The sequence below is a fragment of the Notolepis coatsorum genome (genome assembly GCF_963971535.1).
Source record: "Notolepis coatsorum genome assembly, chromosome: 16".
NCBI lineage: Eukaryota > Metazoa > Chordata > Actinopteri > Aulopiformes > Paralepididae > Notolepis > Notolepis coatsorum.
Window position 1 is genome coordinate 65246002 of NC_140180.1, and position 23373 is coordinate 65269374.

Below are 23373 nucleotides of genomic sequence, written 5' to 3' on the forward strand. Positions count from 1 at the left end.
ATCTGGTATTTTTGGGATGAAAATATAGTTTAGATGCAATGATTAATCAATAAAATAATGATTGGATGAATTGTTTAATTCTTTTTTAGTAGCAGCTCTTTTTAACAAATGTCTTTACTTTCTGTTTCAGTGTTCCACTGGCAAGCCACAATAATGGGACCTGTAAGTATACTCTTAACAGTCTGAAAGGGGAACAACTAAATTAAGAATCAACATAATTATGTTGTCTTCATGGCCTGGGACAGTTCAATCAATATTTGTGAACATGAGCTATTGTTTCCCAAAGCCAGAAACCAGAGAAGTCAATAAGGTGATGATGTCATCAAACTTGTGATGCCATCAGGTATAAAGTCTGGAGCTGCTCCACTGACATTGAATTGGAGACCCACAGAATGCTTGTTTTTCTTTTTATACCCAAATGAGCTTCATTCTCGAATAGTGTTATCTGTTCTAAGACAGAATATGTACCTGTATACTCAGAACATTCCCTTGGGTGCTCTCTGTGTCATCTATAAAAAAGATTGTCCATGGAGCAGCCTCAGACGTTAACAATTAATCGAAGATCGATTGATTGTTAAGGATTTACTTGGAGCATGTGACATTTACTCTTATCAAACAATGATATGTTACAATTTTGTCTGTCTCTTATTACATTATAGCTGTCCGTAGAATGATGTATTTTCAAAGCATGTTTCAATGAACAGATAGAGGGTGCAATATAACTCTGACGAGGAGGCAAGCACCTCTGTCTGGAACATAAGTGTGGAAAAAAACCATGAGCGGGGCAACTTGCAAAATTAAGCAGGCTAAGGGAAGCGTTGTGTGTGACCATTTTGAGCTGGGACCCACAGCGGGTGAAAACATAACTCAAGTCAGTCTGCGCATTTATCGAAAACTACATGATCTGTATGGTTGACGGTGAAGGATTTCGGCAAATGATACTTACTTGAGCCATCGTCCCATATCCCATCCTGAGGCACAATCACCTCGTACACCGATGCAAAGTTCAGAGTTTGTTGCACAGCTAGCCAACGTTACCGCTGCTAGCAAGGTTGCATTGACGACAGCCAGCTGGACTGTCCTGACGACCGGAAGCTATATTACCGTCACTTGCCACTACATCACGAGGACTGGCGAGTCACCACTGCGGTGTTGCTAACTAGAAGTTGCCCGGGTCGGCATATGACGACCACCTCGCCTAATAGTTAAAACAAGCCATTCCCAATCCCTGGATACAAATCCGACTGACAATGCAGGGATATTCCCCAGGCTGGCAAAGCAGCCACACCAGTACCTCTGTATACCAGCGACATCTGTGCCATCTGAAGAAGTGTTTTTGGACTGATTGTGACCAGGCTTCATGAGCTCCCGTCAGACATCCGACCATGTTGATGTGCTGTTTTACCTCAACAAGAACAAATAAATTGGGACGATGCGAGTAAATCTGAGACGGGCTATTTATGTTCTATGTAGGCTGTATATAATAATTATAGCCTCATTAAAATACTTCTTGGTTTTTGCGTTTTATACGCGTAATCTGTTTAGTTCAGCCTTTTTTGTTTAAGTTCATATAAAACTTAAGAAGATTTGAGTTTGTTAAAATACATGCTTTTGTGGACTGAATTTCTTTTTTTGTAGCCACATATGCAGCTCGCCCGCTTAGTCGACACAAATGTTTTTTAATATGTCTAGGCCTCTATATTTCTATGTTTCATATGCCATGCAATGTTGTGAGAATGCAATATGTTGCTGCTGTGGAAATAAACCCTTTGATTGACGAAACAAATACATTTGTTATTGTTTGATACATTTGGTATTTTGTTACAAATAATTGATGGTTAATGTTATCAATGATCGAGTAAGGTGCATGCTTACAATTTGAAACCCTAATCTCGTGACATCACAAATTATAGCACTCTAGTTTTTTTTTAGTTTTTTTGTCTGAACACACATTTTCGACTGTCATAGATCATAGGAATAACATTACTTCATACTCCTAGACTCTACAGTTGGGCGATGTGGGCAAAATATCAATGTTTTGAGTATAACTATTTGTTATGTTTTCCAATTCAAATTACAATGTTATTTTTATTTTATTTGTCAATGCAAAAGAAAACATTTTAACAGGATACAGATGTATTTCATGTAGGATTTCTAGCCAAGGCTTATTTGCAACCCCTGTCTCTGGTTTTCTACTTAAAAGTAGTCATACCATATCATTACCAAAGTACATTAGTTAAAATGAGCACATAATAAATTATATTCTTTACATGATCATACAATAATTAAATCACATTAGTCATATGAAAATAATCTTTTGGTTCTTTCTTTGTAAAACAGTTGTCTCGTCACGTTACCATTACCAATTCTGTATTACTGCTACAAGGTTCAAGTTTTATATAAATATGGAGTAAAATTTTTAAACTATGAATCAAACATGTTTTATTGCACAATGTCGTTCTATTGGATTCTTATTATATATTACTATTGTATTATGCACATCGTTGCGGGCAAGACCCCCCGCATTTCATTGTATACTTGTATGCCGTGACAAATAAAACTCTTGACTTGACTTGAAACATCACCAATTGAAGGGTTCTCTCTCTGATTTCTAGCTTTATGGGAGTGGTGTGTGTTCACATATACTGACTGAACTGTCCTGGGGCACTGGTAAATGGCTGCATTTATATAGCGCTTTTATCCAAAGTGCTTTACAATTTGTTCCTCACATTTTACCCATTCACTCACACATTCACACATCGATGGTGGATGCAACCATGCAAGGCGCCAACCTGCACATCAGGAGCAATTAGCGTTAAAGTGTCTTGCTCAAGGACACTTTGACATACTGCCCGGTAGGAGCGGGAATCAAACCGGCAACCTTCGGATTACCAGACTGCTCTACCTCCCGAGCCACTGTCACTCCATAATGGGTGATATGCACATTTTTAAGGGGAACATCACATAATAAAAAAAGATTCAGGTTATTCCTATGATTGTGGACCGTCTTAGAATCAATATTTGTGACTTAACAACTCTCACAAAGCCAGAAACCAAAGACCTAATGCCAAAAACACACTATTAAACAACTCACCATAAATTACAATGGAGAGCCAGGTAGGTATGGGCATAGTCGGGTCTGTTTTGGAGGGACGGATACAACTTTCACAGACCGTGGAGAAGTGCGATGGACGTGTTTATAAATCGACACAGAAAGCTAGCTTCTGCCCCAAACTGACTGACTGCTGAACCCTATTCAACATGTTGAGTCATCTGTCAATCACTGACCCCCACTAACTCCCCTGGACCATCGCTGCCAGCTGAAACTACGCAAATGTAAACAAATTAATTATTATAATTACAGAAAACAATCAATCGATACAAAACAATACCGTACATTAGGGCTGCACAATTTTGGGAAATCGAATTGCGATTTTTCTGACGGATATTGCGATTGCGATCAAATGTGCGATTAGAATTTTTTTATATATAAAGCAGCCCCACATGGGTTTATTGTAAAATGTGGCTTGCATCTGGCCTACGCAGTGGGTCTGTTCGAGACACCGAGCCTGAAAATTTTTCTTTTTACCTGGGAATCTATACTGGTACCCAACGGTACCTTTTTTCCCCTGTACTTTACTCTCCCTACACAATCTAAAACCCCTTACCTCCCTCTCCCAACTGTTCATACAACAAATTTTTTAATGTTGCATGATCATGTATATTTATATTGTATTTTTTTATGTTTAAAATATCAACATTATCTGGCAATCCTCAGTAAATACTATCAAACTCCTCTGATGTCAGACCAGATATGAGACGCGTGCACACACACACACACACACACACACAGAAAAGAAGAATGGCATAAATTATTTTAGAATACTTCAGCTAATGAAGTTAAATGTTTATCATCAACTATCCAGTTCGTTTTTATAGTGCAACGTTTTTCTACTTAAACATTAATTAAACCAGTAGAGAGAGAGAGACGGGCTTGGAATGGGCTACAGGACCATATCCACTTAGACACCCCGGTCTCTCTTGGTGAATTCAAATCTGTATTACATAACTTCCTACAAGAAGAATGTAGCTGCTTTCTGTAGTCAGTCCCAACTGCAAAACTGCTAAATTACTGTATTATACTGTCATACACTTTTACTATCATGTAGACTATTCTGCTTTGTGTTTTTGTGTTTACATGTGATGTATTGTATACATGCACTTGTATTATGTTCTTGTGTGATGTATTGCACATTTTATTGCTGTGTGATGTATTGCAAATGTTATTGCTGTCATCTTGGCCAGGTCTCCCTTGCAAAGGACGTATTGTATCTCAATGGGACTTCCTGGTTAAATAAATTAAAAAATATTTAAAAAAATAATAATATTTAATTGCAGGATTTGCTAATTGCATCATTTCAAAATTCGATTTAAAATCGATTAATTGTTCAGCCCTACCGTACATGTATTTAAATTACATCCCTCTTGTGCTTCTGTAACGTCTCGGAAACTACTCGAGGGGAGGAGAGTAGCCCCTCCCCGACCCAAATCTTCACTCTCAAACATCCACTGATGCGGTAACGTTAGGCTACTTTATCATCGACTGAGGTGTACATTGCTGATGTAAAATGGGAAGTGGGGGAGTAATAATGAAGCACAAAAAATATTTTAAGTGTTTTTACTGTTTTAAGCAGGTGTACTCAAACTTTTGACTAGCACTGTATATCATAATATAGTGGAGTGCAAGTGATTCATAGAATTATGAAAGAATTACGTGTGCGAGTGGTGTCTTGCAGACTGTCAATGCCACGTGTAGGGAAAAAAATATTAAAAGATTATGGCTGCTACAGATTCAATCCCTAGAATTAACTCATTCTTCCTACAAGCACAGGATTTTAGACCAATTTGGGCAGAAACCCTTTACACTACATTCATTGTAGAACACAACTTGTTCTACAACTTGTAATATGTTGAATTATGGTAATATAGCGGTGAGTGGGGAAATGACGTGATGCGAAAGTGCGTGAAAGTTACACTATATTGTGGTACTCAAAATATTTCCCCAAGGTTGGCAGGTTTATCATCTGGGCAGTGTAAATTCTTGAGCTGCTCTGGATAATTAATTGGGAAAGATGGTAGAAGTGACCTTTCTGGCGATAAAGCCAGTAATTGATAATACTTCCATAGAATAGAGCTCATTTTGACTCCAGTCTCCCATTAATAATTTATGTAGCAGCTCCAGATTTTAACCTCTTGACGCCAATGGAGGTTTGAATGTTTTATATTTCTGGATTCAGGAGATCACAGTTGATGCATATTGTTTGGACATTGGAATATTGATTGAAATTTGATAACCAATTAGAATAACATACAAATTCTGAAATTGAGTGTTATTCCCCTTTTTTTACTTTGATATGTGCAGTTGCACACTGAAAGCCATAACCTACAGGGCATCTCTACTTCTAAATGCAGTTTCCCTTTCATCTCTTTGTATGCACGTGCCCATCTTATGAGTGTTGAGATGAATGGTTTCCTCTCAAACGATACACGTGTCTGTAAAGCACTGCAGCTCTGCACTTTTTGACTGAAGATGCAATCAGCTGCATTCTAACACACTCCTATGTTTTCATTAATTTCTTTTTTAATCTTTGTTCTCTTGGATGCAGGCTACTTGTGAGTTTTATATCTAGTCATTCATCAATTTCTCTCAACAGAATGACAGTCCTTACCAGGGAGGGGTATTCTTCTTGACTATACACTTCCCCACAGACTACCCCTTCAAACCGCCAAAGGTGAGTAGGACACACACCAGGGTACAAAATGTAGAATAATTTAGGGCAGATTTTGTCCGTGACTAATTTCTAGGAACATTTTGGGTAATTCTAAGGAAATGTATTTAAATAACAAGTAATAATTAAGTTCCAGACTTAAACTATGTTCTGCATAACCTCAGTTTTATATGCTATAAACTTGCTATTGGGATATTATTTATGGTACAGGAGATGTTTAATTTAAAACATAACTAAATGTACATCGATCTACAGATATCTGGGAAGAGTGGGGAGTGGGTCACTATTTTCCCCTGTACCTGCTAATTTGGAGCAATATTTGATTCACATGAACAGTTTTTGCCCTTTGCCTACTGTGTATTTCCTACATGGACACACACCCACAAACAAACAGGCACACTCTCATGCACATGCTTTGAAGTGATAGGACTCATAGGAGACATAGTGGCATGTGTCCTGTGACCTCACTGTGAAGTCAGTTTCCTGTCATTCTCACTAACTCCCACTTTGACACATTCTCTCTCTCTCTCTCTCTCTCTCTCTCTCTCTCTCTCTCTCTCTTCCTCCTTTCTTTATGTCTGCAGGTTGCATTTACCACAAGAATCTATCACCCAAATATCAACAGCAACGGCAGCATCTGTCTGGACATCCTGCGATCACAGTGGTCCCCCGCTCTCACCATCTCCAAAGGTAGACTGTCTAGTAGTCTGCAGGGTTCTCCCCACGGTTCTCTCAGGAAAAATAGATTTAGGATTTTTCTTATTAGGCACATCCATACCATATCATATACAGAAGTGACATTCTTAGTGTCTGCCTTGCAGCACCGACATCAATAAAATAGGACAAAAAGAAAGAAATTGCATTACAAAAAAATACGAAAAAGCTACTAGAACAGTAGCCTTCTTTTGCAGATGGAAATAAGTAGGGATGCTCCAATACTCATATGGAATATTGGACTAAAATTTGATGTCATGAAATGTGTGAAATATGTCAAAACAAAATGACTTGATTTGCTGCAATTTCTTTACGTATAGAAACCTGTTGGATTTCTAATGGAGGAGAAATTAGGGGTGGGACGATACAAGTAACTCACGATACTGTGACGATATTTGGCCCTTGATAATGATATCTAACTGAAGAAGAAAAGATGCCCATAAAAAGCTTATCGGAACCATAATCAGATTATTCAGTGTGCATCACAAACTGGCCAATTGTACACTGACTATCTCTAATGAGATAATGTTTTCAGTATGTTCACAAAATGAATATAGAAATTATTTTCAAAATAAGCATCACTGAATCGATATAGCGGCATGCAAAATATTGTGATATATTGCTGTATGTAATTTTTCCCCCACCCCTATTTAACCTCTTAAAGCCTAGCCATATTTTCAGAAAATTCACCTAAAAATACAAAGTAAATGGAAGATTGCGCCACCTCACATTTCCATTTGCATGTTCTTGGTATCTAGGGACATGAGTAAATTGTAATGAACCAAAGGAGAATATACATTTTTAATTGTATTATTTTTGACTGTGAATAACACCATGCTAACATTGACCAGACGTGAATTTCCACTGAACTTATTCAGCACCTTCTTGAGATCAAGTGTACAAAAGATCTAAGCAAATGAATAAAGGGCAGATGATTTACAGGTTTTTTTGTAGATGGTCGTGAATTTTGCCATCCGGACCATGCAATTTTGAAATATGAATATAGAATATCAGGCCTATAAATGACCTTATTATGGCCAAGTCATACATCTATGGATCGCCAAATCTCCTCTTTCCAATGGCAGTTCAATCTGGATTTAGAGATGACTGTTGATTGGACAAGGAGTTGGGTGGCTTCTTTTGTCAGGAAGGGGCGGATCCTTCGTTCTGACGTTGCTCAGGAGGAATCTGCAGGTTCTGGTTGTCGCTGCGATGTGAGCGGAGAAGTTCAACTGGTCGTTGAGGACAACACCAAGGTTCTTGGTGGTCGGGGACCCGGTCGCGTGAATATTAAAGGCAACCAACTTGTGTTCAGCTTTTCTCTGATTGGCCACGACGCCCCGCCCCCTTTTTCCGCGAGCGCGGCAGAGGTCCCAAATGAAATGAATGAAGCGTGGAGCATAATGTATAATGTTATTTCGCGTTTGTAACGTCATAACATCAGTGGAGGCTGCTGACTGATTAATAATAAGCTCTCTTTATTTCGCGGAGCATAATGTATAATGTTATTTCGCGTTTGTAACGCCATAACATCAGTGGAGGCTGCTGACTGATTAACTCGTAACGTAATATAAAATACAATGGTGAGTGAGAAATGTATCTCCAGTGATAAAACCCAGTGCTCTATGATACACAGCGTGGATGGGCTTTCAGGTGGAGGGAGAGGCATGCATGTACATAATTTCACCATAATCAAATACAGACATAATTGTGGATTATTGTACAATGGTCTTCTTACTGGCAGCAGAAAAGCATGATTTGTTTCTATACATATTTTTACTTTCAACTTTTTAGAAAGGTGTTCCACATGGCCCATGGGTGTAAAAAGAGAGCTTATTATTAATCAGTCAGCAGCCTCCACTGATGTTATGACGTTACAAACGCGAAATAACATTATACATTATGCTCCGCGAAATAACATTATATATTATGCTCCGCGCTTCATTCATTTCATTTGGGACCTCTGCCGCGCTCGCGGCAAAAGGGGGCGGGCGGTCACGTGGCCGTGTGGCCAATCAGAGAAACGCTGAACGAAAAGCTGAACACAAGTTGGTTGCCTTTAATATTCACGCGACCCGGTCACAGTTGCATTCTCGACTGATGGAAAGGTCGGTCAGGGGGGAGGATTCGGCCGGCAGGTGGAGCAATTCTGTTTTGCTTAGGTTCAGTTTGAGGTGGTTGGTCGTCATCCAGGCGGAGATGTCGGACTGACAGGCCGAGATCCGCTCAGACGTGGATATCCGAGGGAGGGAAATTTTTTTGTTGTTGAAAATTTAACATTTTTTTCATACATTTTCAGTTGACTTGATACAGTTTTAATTTGGTTGCTGTACGATAACTATGGTATTAATTAACAAAAGTTTATTAAAAAAAAAAAAAAAGGTTAGGAACCGGTTCCTAATTAGAACCGGTTTTCGGTGCCCAACCCTACGCATGTTGTTCAGGGTGTAGCAACGTTATACTTTTTCATTCACATATTCATACTAAAATACGGTCTAAAGTATAAGTATGTTTTTATCGTTTTCTGCAGCTTTCTCCAGAACGTGATTTATAGCCCCAAATGCATTATATTGATGATGAAATACAGTTTGATAGGAATCTGCGCGAGATAAAAAATTTCAAATGGACGTGCTTCTAGAAGTTACTACTGATCATTTGATGTTGACCGGATGGGGGGGGGGGAGGGGGGCGTTTATAATTCCATGGCCAACGTTATATGATTAATCTAGTGTGGGTGATATGATCATTAGAGCAGTTAGTATTGAACACGGTAAAAAATAACGTTGAATCTTACCGTAGCTTCCTCATAGCCTTGGGCGATGAGCGTGGAACAGAAATTTTCCTATTATGGGATGTAGAAATATGCGATCCATTTCCAGGTTGTATAATAGTATATACGTCCAAATCATGTTGTTTATCGAGTTATTTGTAACCGATCGATGTCCAGTGTATCAAGATGGAGTCCCGCTAACGATAGCCAGTGCCCGGACGAAATATGGGAGAGCACCACTTCCGGCGCATCACTTCCTGTTTGGGCGATCCGCCGATCGGCCACCAGATGGCGCTCTTGAACCGTTGGAGAGTTGAGAGGGGATCAACAGTATATCTCAAGTGTCCGGGGGAGAAATATGATTTCGATCACAGATTTTTGAAATATTGATATCAAAGACGTGGTCCAGCGTCTTTGGCAGAATAAGCATGGCGGGGAAAGACGTGTCCCAGCGTTTTTGGCGCTTAAAGTGTTAAAAGAAATCCGGTGTGGGTGGATTGGGATGAAGGGCGGTTGTTTTTACTGTAGGCTCCTCCCGTTTTGCCAGTACTGTGGTACGACTGATGGCGTGTGGTTTAGGAAGAGGGAGTTTTTCACAAATCCAGCACTCCCTTTCTCATGCGTGGCTGTGAGCAGCACAGATGGTAAACAAAGATGGCGTCGTCTGACTTTTTCAAAGTTTCAGAGGAAAACAGTTCCCTTGCTATTTGTAACAAATGCAGAAGTTCCACGAGGAGGGAAAGGGGCAACAAGCTATAACGCATCCAACATAATAAGTCACCTGAAACATCACCACCGCTACGATGGTGTATTAAAATATGACGCCGAGCAGCTAAAGGCTAAGCTAATCCAAAGCCAGCTGCAAAAGGAGCCGGCGGCGTGTAGTCTTTTACCAACAAACTTGCAGTTTGACGAGGCGTTTGCAAAATTAAAGATGTTTGACAGAGATGATTTGTTTGGTTTATTTAATTCTTTTTGAGGCGTGCTGTCCTATAAATGCCAAGTAATAGTTGTTTCATGGACCAAGACCACAACAGTCTCCTCTCCTATAGCGTCAAATGTTTTATCTGCTGACAGTGACAAAGCACAATACCTGTTGGTTTTTAGTTCACTCATTGTTCAGGGAAACACATTGTTAATGACATTGACGGATTGTGAATTTTGTGATTGACTCAAATTATATATTTTTGGAAAAATAAATAGTCACTTAATTTGAAGAGTCAAAACTGTTCTCTTGGCTTTGTTTTGTTCATAGTAGTAACGCTCATGTCATGATAAATCTGGTTAGGTCAAAACTACAGGAATATACATTAAAAAATAAATTATAATACAATAAATATATATATATTATCAGTTATCGACCTTGAGGAGCAGAAAGTTATCGGTATCGGGGTCAAAAAATCAATATTGTGCACCCCTACTAAATACATTATAATGGCTTAGTGCAATGGAAGAGTCATCATCAGATTTTTTTTTAACCATGATGCTGTTATTACTATGACATCTGGATCTTTAAGTAGTCAAATTTTTGATGTTGCAATATACTCTTCACATTTAAATGTATAAAACCCATGCCATTTATTATTATTATTATTATTTTTATTTTTTAAGTACTGGTAAGTGGATTCAGACCGACTGGATTCAGGTGAAATAATTGGCAATTTAGAAGGTGTAGCAACAGATGATTTGCCTAAGTTAGAGATAGTAGCTATACAAATTGTAGTCCGATCCGTTACTAGGCTACTCTGGCGATTAGTGTCTATTAGGGGTGCACCGATGTATCGGTATCGGCCGATAAGTGCCTTGTTGACTGCAATCGGCCTATCGGCCGATAAGCTCAAACGTGCCGATGGCAGTAGCCGATAAATATCCATCAATTTGTGTCGCGTCAAAAGGCAAAAAAAAGTTGACTGACAACGCCGCCCCCACACACACAAGCTACTGCATCAAAGTTACTACTTATGATTAACAAAGGCATTCGTTTTGTGGCATTAACGTTATGTAGTTAGTGTTACACGTTCAATAACATCAGCATATTATTTACCCGAACATAGCAAGTAGCAAGCATTACTCAATTCATAGCTCCGTTCCTTCCGTTGCTCAGAGCCCGTACTGAGTTGTACCCATTCTGCAATCTGTTAATAAAGTTTTCAATCAGACAAATTTATAGAAAAGCTTTGTTTTATTATAACATTCGTTGCAGTAAAATCATTATGCCTCCTTTGGTCATCCTGCAGAGCGCTGGTAATCTACTCGTGGCCAGCGGGGAGCTAACGTTATTAGCGCATTGGTTTGTTGTTGTTCTCTCGCTGCAGATCAATGGCGGCAATCCAGGAAGTAAAAAACGAATACGCGCTTGCTGATTGGTGGTAACAGCAGAGGCGGGTGCAAGCGGTGTGACGTAATTGGCAGAATCGACTGTCAATCAAAATTGTTCTGTTGCATTGCATTGGTTGAGAGCTCTGGTTGAGACAATAGTATCCAGCTGCAGACCATACTGGGAGAGAGATAGTGCTATTTCTTGATGTTTCCTTTTTTTAAGTAAGTAAAGAGGCCTATGTTCATATCGGTGAGCACAATTTGTAACACAAAAAGAGAGACGTGTAGCTTTGTTATTTGGTTATAATAAGGGCTTTTCTATGCATTTGTCTGATTGATTGAAAGCTTTATTGACAGATTGCAGAGTGGGGTACAGTACAGCTCAGTGGACCAGAAAAAGACTTTCGGCTTTTTTACATAAGGGTCCTCCATTTTCAATTCATATATATATATTACAATTTTTTTTTTAAATGATTACAAATATTATAATTTTTTGCCACAAATATCGGTATCGGCCGATTGTGTTAGTTGAACAATCGGTATCGGTGGCAAATTTTCATATCTGTGCATCCCTAGTGTCTATCCCCAAGTTATGGTTTGTAGGTCTATTATTTATGACATGTATATTTGAAACATCATTATTATCATCAATTTTATACGAGTCAACACGGCTCGGACTCACCCCATCTCATGGACAAGAAAGACAGGACTTCATGACAAGGATCATGTTCCTTGCAAGGAGGAGAGAGCCAGTCCTGTTTGCGTCTAGTTTTTTACCAACCGCGATCTGATTGGCCACTGGCGTTTCTGGTCGTGTGACATGTGCGCCCAATCGTGTGACGCCTGTTTCTATCACCGGTTAAGCTTAGGCACTCTTTCGAAGTTGGTTAAGGTTAGAGTTTGTCTTAGAGCAGGGCGATAGAACACCAGCCCTGATTCCAAACTCTAACCTTAACCAACTTCGAAAGAGTCGCCTAAGCTTAACGGGTGATAAACTAGGTGTTAAGGTAGTTTGCAGGCTGTTCGAGGCGGAAATGGGCGCAGGAACAGGCGTCGCACGATTGGGCGCACATGTCGCATGACCAGAAACGTCAGTGGCCAATCAGATCGCACCAGAAACGTCAGTGGCCAATCAGATCGCAGAACGCGAACGCGGAACTGGGTTGGTAAAAAACTATACCCGTCCTGTTTGGATGCTGTCTGTCTGTGGACAATTTTACAACTTGGACAGAAACAAGCTCTTTGCCCCAAACGGGATCCCCAGCGAACAACAGTAGCCTTTCAGCCACACATGGAGGTTTCTTATGCGGCTAAACTTCATGTCCCAGTAGCGAGGGGAAGGGTCCCGACATGATGCATGATCTGTGTCTCCAGAAGAGTGTTTACGAGAGTTTTGAAGTCCGTCTTTAGCTGTTCTGATTCCTGGTTTTTGATGTAATTGGCTCCGATATGCATGACGACTATTGTAGCAGAGGGGAACTCGTTGAGCAGTGGACTGATGGTTTTGTTGAGGTCTAGGACCTTAGCACCAGGGTAGCAGCATGTTTCTGCTTTGGGGATGGCGACATGCCGGACCATGGAGGATCCCACAACTAGTACCAGAGGGGGGCTCAGCGCTTGGAGATGTGGGCCTCTCCCTTGAGGACCTCCTGGAACCCGTCGCTGCGAGGAGACCGCTGAGACCTGAGCTGGAGTGAAGCGGTGGCTGAGGGCTAATGTGTCAGCGGGGGCTGCAGCGAGGAAACTCCATCTTGAGGTCGGAGTGGCAATCCGGGTCGATGCGGGGCAGCTGGAGGGTTGGGCGGAAGGCTCGTCGGGCACCCCTGTATGGAGAGATTTCGCAGGTCTATGGCCTCAGTGTTTCCCCCAGGGCCGGACTGGGGAAATAATTCATACCGGGAGATATAGCGCGAAATATAGCCCCAATCAGGCCACTTTTTAAGTGGGGGGTCTGGGGGTCCCCCACCCGGAAGATTTTTGTTACAAAGACTTAATTTCCTGCATTCTGGTGAATTTTAGTGCATGTGAATCACAAACTAATGAGCCAACAATTGCTTAGTACAATGTACTGTTATGAACCTCAAATAAAACTGTTGTGGCACTAGCAATGGTACTCTCTCCACCTTCAAAAAGAAAAAAGCAAGAGCACAACATATTTTTCTATTTACTATTATAATACAGTTAACCACTCTCCACCTATTCAAACAAGGCAAGAGCACAATACCATATTCACTTTACTGATGCACTACCCATCAACAGTTAAAATAGCCCTTTACACAAACATTAAATAACAGACCTTTGATTACAATACTATAATAACAGTAGCTACTGCCAGAATAGTGACACATGTATCACGTGTGGTGAGCACACGCATGCATGCACAACGAAGACAGAAGATTGCGTTGTCTCAATCATTTTAACTATAAAATGAGCTCAAAGTATGAGCTCACTGACTGAAATTTCCAACAAAAAGCATTAATTGTCAAATAATATTCATCACATTAACTAGACTAGATGTTTTTGAGGAAATTAGAAAGGGAACAACAACTTAACCCTTGTGTCTGATCAGATTCTTATTTTTTTGATAACTTTGCAGTGATTATCTTTGTAGCCAATGTGGCAAAGGTGTGTAATCTTTGAATTATCTTGGAATTATTTTGACTCTCTTTCATAAATTGTTTATTCAACTTCAGCCCCAATCATAACCACCACATTGTTTTTTGTAATGTCAGATTTAACAACTCCTTTTGGGAGTGTGCCATCTGCCATTCCATTCGCCGCCTCCACGGTCAATCAGTTGTATCGCCTGGTCCCGCCTCCACCAATCACAAGCGGCAGCACGGCTCCATTGTGTGTGTGTGTGTGTCCGCGTGAGGGAGAGAGAAGTCAGATAGTTCTCCAACTCTCGCAGACAGTGAAATCCTAGTTGTTCCCCACCCACCTGGTTATCTAAACTATCGCGCCGCGCCGCTGCCACAACTAGAAACAATGGCCTGGCAAAAAATAATAATAATAAATTATAATAAAACGAATATATCATTTTTTTTTTTTTATCTGTGCAGGCCAGGCCACGGGAAAACTCCCGGTGCTCCCGATGGCCAGTCCGGGCCTGGTTTCCCCTATATGCATTCAGCTGCTGCTGAATTAGGACCGCCGCTGCTATGAACTAGACCAGGGGTTCCCAACCTTTTTTCCCCCAGGGACCCCCAAACATCTCTGATGAAATTCCTGGACCCCCCTCCTAATAAAATACCATAAAATACTTTTTTTTGTCATTTTAATAACAAACTGCTTATACACAGGCATATGCATCATAATTAGACCCACTATGCTTCTTTGACTTGTGCCTTCAATCAACAAATCTCATCTTGCACCATATGTATTTCAAAATGTTGGCCAATATTCAAATCCTGTATTCATCCTCTCAAATCAGGCCCTAATGGTGAACGGTTTGCATTTATGTTGAATGAAGTAAGAATCCACTGCAGTAAAAATATCCTCACCTCGAGTGGTGGTAGTAAGGTTGACTGACATGAGAATGTCCTGCTTCAGATCCTCATTTTCGATATACTGCAGTGCACATAAACGATGAGCACAGCCTCGTCTGCGACAGTTGTAGTTTCATCAAGTTGTATGGCAAATGGACCCTTTCTAAGCTTTTCTGACAGCTGCTGCTCGCAATCACTTGACATCTTATCAATTCGGTCTTTCACTACATTGTTCGAGAGTGGTACTGATTTTAGTTTATCCGCCACCTGTGGGCCGCACAGTTTCTAAACCATTTTGATGCAGGCTGGTTTGATGAGCTGCTCGCCAATATTGTGCGGTTTCTTTGCTTTTGCAATTAAAAGCGAACACTCAAAGGAGGCTTCGGTAGCCTTCTGTAAATCACTGCCACTCCTGCTCCACGCTACTCTAACATCAACAGGCTTGTTCGCCTTGAGAGACTGTTCTTTCCTCCGAAAAAAAGTCTGGATCCTTCCCAACGGTTTCTGGGTGCTTAACACTTTGGTTGCCTTGGGTTAAATTAATGATATACCATAGATTGCCAGCGCTATTTGTCTATGGAGAAAGTCCCCTTCTTTGCAGGGCTATAACTTTTTAAATTCTATTGCTACATTGCCATTATTAGGGCCCATTCAAAGTCCTATATGTATTGTTCATTGTGTAGCAACGTTAAACTTTTTCATTCACATATTCATAGTAAAGTATGGTCTAATGTATAAGTATGTTTTCATCTCTTTCTGCAGCTTTCTCCAGAACGTGATATATAGCCCCAAATGCATTATATTGATGATGAAATACAGTTTGATGGCAATCGGCGCGATATAAAAAATTCCAACTAGACGTACTTCTAGAAGTTACTACACGTCATCTGATGTTGACCGGATGGGCGAGGGGGCGTTTATAATTCCGTGGGCAGCGTTATACCAATCATCTAATGTGGGTCAAATGTTGATAAAAGCAGTTAGTATCGAAGATGGTAACGTTACACGCTGAAACTCACCCCAGTCTCCGCGCGCCGTTGGGCGATCATCGTCGAGTAGACATTTTATCATTATGGGATATATTATTACCCGGTCCATCTCCAGCTTGTATAATGGTATATACGTCCAAATCATGTTGTTTATCGAGTTATTGGCAATCGATCGCTATGTAGTGTGACGAGCTAGAGTGCCGGAACCTATACCGAGTGCCCGGAAGTAATATGGCCGACCAGCAAAACCTCTACTGCGCTTCCTGTTAAGCGGTTGCGCCGATCGGCCACCAGATGGCGCTCCTGAACCGCCAGAGAGCTCAGTGGGTCCTGCTGGTGGATCTCAGGCCAGCGGAGGGGGAATATGAATCCGATCGCAGATTTTTGAAATATTGATATAAGGACGCTGTACAGCGTCCCCCGGCAACTTTAGCATGGCCAGCAAAGACGTCTAAAGACGTGTCCCGGCAGTCAAAGTGTTAAGACGCCTGATGTCTCTTCAGCTTGCTGGGCTTCAGACTCGAGTTTGCCAACTTTTTTCCACAAATCACGTTTTGTCTGGGCCCTCAGTGAAGCCCATGGTGATGTAATTTTCGCGATTGCTGTAGGTCCTAACTTTTTTTGCAGATGAGCTGCCGTCATCTCCTTTTCGTTTGCAGTCAGCCGCCAGAGGCGAAAATGTGTGACAGACGAGCCGAGAAAGTTAACTAGCGTGCTAGGCTAGCTACGGAAAGTGATACAGTCAACTGATTCGCGTTTTAGCGGCTACCCGGTTAGCCTACTGTTAACGTTCAAAAATCATGTCTAGATGTTTATTTATTTATCTTAATTTTTTATTGTAGTGGAGACTATTCATGCTTCTGATGATAAAAATATGCTAATTAAATATTTCTCTGAAAGAAAAGAAGAATAAAAAAAAAAAGGACCTCAAATCATCTGTGGTCTGGCGGACCCCCTGCGCCCCCTGGCGGACCCCCAGGGGGTCCGCGGACCCCAGGTTGGGAATCACTGAACTAGACTATTAAAAAAAAATTATATATAAAAAAAAGAATTATAATATATATACCGGTATATATATTTTTTGTATCATTTCATTTGGGCTGTGGGGGGTGCTTAATGTAAAAGACTGACCTGAGGAAAAAGCTGCAGGAAGAAAGCACTGCAGTCTAGTCGATTTTGTGTTTTGAGCACAAGTTCATCATAGATCTAGCCTCTTTATTTTGCTCTCAAAGTGCACCAGATTGATGCATTTAACTTTAAAATGTAAAAAAAAACACTGGGCCTGGAACCTGTTTGAGAGCTGCATGATTTATTTTTTGAGAGGCGGGGTGGAACAGCGCTTGCTTTTCCATACCGGCACCTTTGACCAGACCAACTATTTGTTGTGCTACAATTAAAAATACAATCTAATCAATGGATGTATTGGTCGACACAATCCACAGGATGTTTCGTGCGATTTGAACAATAGTCTAGACTCATGTGTGCCGCTGTCAACCCAGTCCACATGAGAAAATGGGAAATGGCGAGAGATGGAGGAGAAGAAATATGGGTGATGGCATTGGCTATCTCACAGGCTGTCATCGAGATATGAGCTTTGTTTCAGTGATGGTGTGTGTATAGAGATATGAGCTTTGCATCAGTGATGGTGTGTGTATAGAGATGTGTGCTTTGCGTCAGTGATGGTGTGTTTATAGAGATATGTGATTTGATGGACTTTGCCATTTTCCAGTGAGTTTACGCTCTTCTCCCCCTTAATCACTTTCTGTCTGATTACATGGATGAAATGTTCTTACAAGACTGACCTCAGATCCGCATCTGAGCAATGTCACTTCACTCTGAATAGGAATAGTTTTATATAATAATTTTATCACCCGCTCCATCACACCACTCTTCTGTCCATGAAAACATGTTTCCTGATCTCATTTTATTTGTGCCAGACGTTTCAAAAGGCAAACTAGCCAAGTCCTTCCTGTAATTTGTCATGTGAGCTACAAAATGCACAGCATTGGCTGACTTAGTGCCCCCCCCCCTCACACACACAAGGAAACATAGGCTCTATTCACTCCAATAAGAGATGAGAAGTTTTGTGACTATTTTCTTTTTAGAAATCAAGGTAAATATTGGACCTTCTCTTACAAGTTGAAGGCGTTTTTGACACTTTTATACTAAATCAAAAGTTCTGTGCTGTAGACTCAAGAGAGCAATCTGTTAACAATAGCATTTCTAACAATAGTATAGGTCCCACACTGTTCCACTATTCATCCCACTGGTGCTGCTTTGCTTATTACAGGGTTCTCATGGGGTCTTGAAGTGTTTATGAATTTAATAATACAAATTTTAGGCCTACATAGACGAAGGTTCGCCTGGACATAGTGTTATATTGTTGCCAATTATGAGCTTATTCTTTGAGTCTGTATCAAGTGTTATACCTTTTATGATTCAGGGGAACCTACACTTTATTTCAGGTGCAGTGTAAAGTAGGGCTGCAACGATTAGTCGACGAGATATTGTTGCGTCGATTAGTATTTTTTTTTTTTTTTTGCACTACCTATCTTTGTGAAAGTGGCTTCTCAGCTCTGGTCCAGCCAGCTGAAGACTTCTTAGCTTAACATAACAGACCGACAGTAAGTTTGGGGGAACTAATGGGATAACTGGGGATGTTGTTTGGTCCTGACAAGAGTCTCAAAGCAACTCTGAGGTCATGCTCAATGTCCAATCTGTTCCTCTGCTCTGTCTTCAGCTGGACCAGAGCTGAGAAGCCACTTTCACAAAGATAGGTAGTTAAAAAAAAAAAAAAAAAAAAAAAAAAAAAATTTGTTTACATAATTGGTTTTCGATTAGTCGACTAATCGAAAAAATAATCGACAGATTAGTCGACTACCAAAATAGTCATTAGTTGCAGCCCTAGTGTAAAGTAGGGATGGGTACCGAACTCTGTACTTTTAAGCGTATCGACCGAATTACCCGCCCAGTTAGAAGAAAATCTGAATTCCAATGATGAGCAATTGTTATTTCATTATAGACACAGACAGCGTGGACCTTAGGTCGCTTTCACACAGGGGCTGTTTGGTCCGGACTTTCGGACCAGAATTCGATAGTCCGGTTTTTCGGGTCTGTGTGAATGCGCGTCGAACTCGGTCCGCGGACCAAGCAGGCGAACTCTAGTCCGCCTGAAAACGTAGGTCTCGGTTCGGCTTCAGCGGACCAAATGCGAACCAAATATAGGAAGTGATTATTATTATCACTGCTTGCAGCACTCACTGCAAAACAAGCACACTGCATCTAATCTATCTATCTATATCTATCTATCTATCTATCTATCTATCTATCTATCTATCTATCTATCTATCTATAATATATCTATATATCTAACTGTGCATCTTGGGAAGAAGGAAGAAACACGCGGCTTATTATTATTACCGAGGTGCACAGCATTAATAATGGATCAATGCCACGTCAATACTATTATTATTATTATTATATTATTATTATTGGTCTACAAGTTGTTTAGCGAGAGGATGGTGGTAATGTGCTTCAATAGAACAATGGATCAATGCCATGTCAAAACTCGCTCCGCTGATCTGGAGACAGGGCTCGCAGACAGCACACACAGACACACGCGCGCGCGCACACAGGGGCTTGCAGCCACACACATTTCCACTGTCCAATAGACAAGCGCCCTTTTCGACCGCGTGACATTGTTCAGAAGGTCTCGGTCCGCTGACAGATTTCCCTATGTGAACGCAGGCGAACCAAATGAAGAATGCAACAATGTTGCAACTTCACCCCCAGAACCGCACAGAGTCCTCAAACTCTATGTGAAAGCGACCTTAAATGACGCTCAATTATCATTTAATAATAGACAACGACCAGCACGGACCTTCAATGACATGCGATTGTCATTTCATAAGACGCAGACCGCACGAGCAACTGGTCCAATGTGTCTAACATGCTTGGCATCCTCGCCATTCCTGTGTCCACATTGCGTTAAAACCATAACGTTAGCCGCTAGCTAAGCTAACTAGCCTTAGCCGCTAACCCTGGTAATGCTGACAGCAGAGTCACTCCATGACACCAGTTCCATTAGTGAGGAAAGGGAGGGGGGGGGTGTTATATTGACTAGGCTTGACAACCAAGCTTTATCACAAGCGGTTACAAAGATAATTTATGTTTTGCAAAACATGTCTAGTCATGTCTATTCATGTCTAGTGTTGCGTGGACATCACTGTGCTTTAGAGGGTTAAAAAGTCTTTTGATTTTAAAATTGGTTTTGAATTTTGAAGTTACTTCTATGTCGCGATAGCTTCTCTGTCACGTTTAAATGTGTTGCCCCACTCGCCCATAATTTGTATGGGATTACTTCATGCATAGTAATTTTCTGTAATATTTTTTTTCCAGTATGGTTGTGAAATAAGTATTCAATTAACCTGCAGAAACCCTGATTAGAGATCATTTGACCTTTTCCCCACCCCAGTTCTCCTGTCCATCTGCTCTCTGCTGTGTGACCCAAATCCGGACGATCCCTTAGTACCCGAGATCGCCCGCATCTACAAGACGGACAGGGAAAAGTAAGTAACAAAATCGTATTTAATGGGCCCTCTACCTTTTTAAACAAAACACCTGGGCTATAATTGTCCTTGTTTACTAAGTCATGATACAATCCAATTTGATCTCGGCATGAGGACTGTAGATTAGACTACATACAATTACATGGAATAAGTATCTAATTTAAGTTTAAACAAACATGAATCGCATGAATACCACCATGAATACCACCACGCCTCTGATTTATTCTATAATGAGGTGACTGATCACTGATTCTCATCATTCTTTCCACTAAGTGGCAGTAATGCGTTAAGTTCCGTTTTTCCACCGCCATTAAATCTTTAACACTTTAAATGCCCAAAACGGCATAACACGTGTTATCAGCCCGCCCCCTGAATGCCCACCACGACAATTAGCGTGACATTTTTTTATTTATTCTGAATTAATATTTCATCAACCGAGTCTACCGTTGGGAAACCAGCCCCATCAGGAGCTCAGATGTGAAAAAAGCGCCCCCTATCGTCTCCCAGGTGGTAATGCACCCTTTTGGAATGGACTCAATGAAAATGGATGAATGAATGAAAACTTTATTTAACAGATTGCAGAATGGGTACAATACAGTACGGCTCAATACATACAATTGTTAAGGGGATGCAGACCTGAGAAAGACGTTTGTCTTGTTTCCATCAGGGTCCCCCATTTTCAATTCATATAGACATTTATGACATACACAACATACCGTACTTTTCGCACTATAAGCCGCACCTGACTATAAGCCGCAGCAGCTAAATTGAATGATGTGTACATATATAAGCCGCACTGGACTATAAGCCGCAGGTGTTTTAATGTTTAATTACCATATGTAATTAGCATTGGGACACAATACTGTCAGACAAATAACAAGAATGAACTCATTTACAAGTTGTATTAAGTTTAGCAAATAAGGGAACAGATAAATAACATTTCAATGCAGTCAAAAAAGCAATATTTTGATTTTAACATTTTCGGGTTTGGTCACGTTGAGTCACATATAAGCCGCACCGTTATATAAGCCGCAGGGTCGAAAAATGGGGGAAAAAGCCGCGGCTTATAGTCCGAAAAGTACGGTACATGACATTTATGGCATAGGGACATATAGGTATTTAGTACTGATACATTTGCGACATAAACTGTATTCAAATATACAGTACTGTTACCCCTAGATCCTGACAGAGTATATACATATGATGGGGAGGGGACTGTACATTAGGAGGGGGTGGGTGGGTGGGAGAGAAATATACATACGGCGGGGAGGGAATATATACATGCGGTGGGGAGGAGACTTGTCTATTAGGAGGTGGTGGGGGTTTTGGGCATTTACGGTGGCCAGTTTCTAATTGCAGCCTCCCGTAGGTGCTCTTTAAGAGCGGTTTTGAATGTGGGTAGGGATTCACATTCCTTTACAGCTTTGGGTAGGGCGTTCCACATTGTTGTGGCATAATTGCGAAACGTGTTTAGTGTTTAGATGACGGAGATATAAGCTTTTCCCCTATGTTTGATTTGGCTGTGCGAGCGATCAGGAAATATATCAGATCAGATATCAGATCGCCTATATAGCGTGCATACGTACACATATACTATCGATAATCTAGCGTTTATTTGAAAACGATTCATAAATAGGCAGAAAAATTAGAACGTTTTTGTGTATTCTAGAATATTCCGTTTATTATGGAATCTTTTAATTTTCCTTGAACAAGGGCTTTTCAAGATGCTATAAAACGGAAATTAACCGATAAAAAAAACAATCCGCTTCGACAATGTTGACTGGAAAATGAGTCATTGATAAGCGACGGGCAGATTAGAGACACAGCCATAATTTAAAACATAGATTAGGCGATATTAACGCTAACATTGAAGTGGATGGTGGGCATTCAAGCACTAAATTGTGCGCCCCCTGCTGGCACTGAAAGAGTTAATGAAGTAGCAGTTTTCTGAACTGGCCTCTAATTCAGATTCAGATTACTTTATTCGCCATTTCATACAGGTACAAAATGGAACATGTTTTGACATTACAGTGCATACTTTTTTCACAATTAAGAACAATACAACAGTAAATAAATAATTTTAAGTAAAGTGCAAGACAGGACAGAACAGTGAGACAACAATAAGACTGTGAAAGTGCGGTGGTTGGGGACATGGATACAGTGCAACACAAAGTTCAAGTCCAGAAGTCCAGCCCTAGCAGCTCGTGCTATTTGCTATTTGTGAGACCACTTTGGGTCTACTCTATAGATGGGAACTATTTATTGCATTGCTATTCCTTTCACTATTTGGGAAACTTTATACAATTCCTGTGAGTCTATGGAACACATCTGTAAAGTTGTGAAAATTATTGAATGAATTTATTATTTTAATGATTTTTGCGGGTCCAAAATGTATGTTGTTTACATGTTGCAAGCATGTATCACCTCCCTACTTCCCATTTTCTCACGTGGAATACACCTGATTGGATAAATGACATGTTGGTGCTCTAGTGTGACATCTAGTGGCAGAATTATCCATAGCACCTTTTTTAATCAAATAAAAGAAAATAGATTCAGCCTAAATGTATCACATTTTATTACCACCTGGTACGACAATAATAACCTTCATGGAAAGTTGTTATATGCTTTCCCCTGTCTGTTCTTAAAAATATTTGGGTGGTAACATTGATATTCAGATGACTCGTGTGGAGGTTTGAAGACGCCACAAATCGTCTAAGTATTTGGCACAGAAACCCT

General features: G+C 40.6%; 1 protein-coding gene across 1 annotated transcript in view; it reads left to right on the forward strand.

The window, feature by feature from the left end:
* Nucleotides 1–23373, forward strand: part of ube2d2 (ubiquitin-conjugating enzyme E2D 2) — a 39105-nt gene that overhangs the window by 14446 nt on the left and 1286 nt on the right. Inside the window, exons 3-6 of the mRNA XM_084331757.1 lie at nucleotides 131–162; nucleotides 5715–5792; nucleotides 6374–6479; nucleotides 20544–20637. Of these exons, the coding sequence (XP_084187883.1) occupies nucleotides 131–162; nucleotides 5715–5792; nucleotides 6374–6479; nucleotides 20544–20637 (310 nt within the window). The remainder of the gene's footprint in view (nucleotides 1–130; nucleotides 163–5714; nucleotides 5793–6373; nucleotides 6480–20543; nucleotides 20638–23373) is intronic.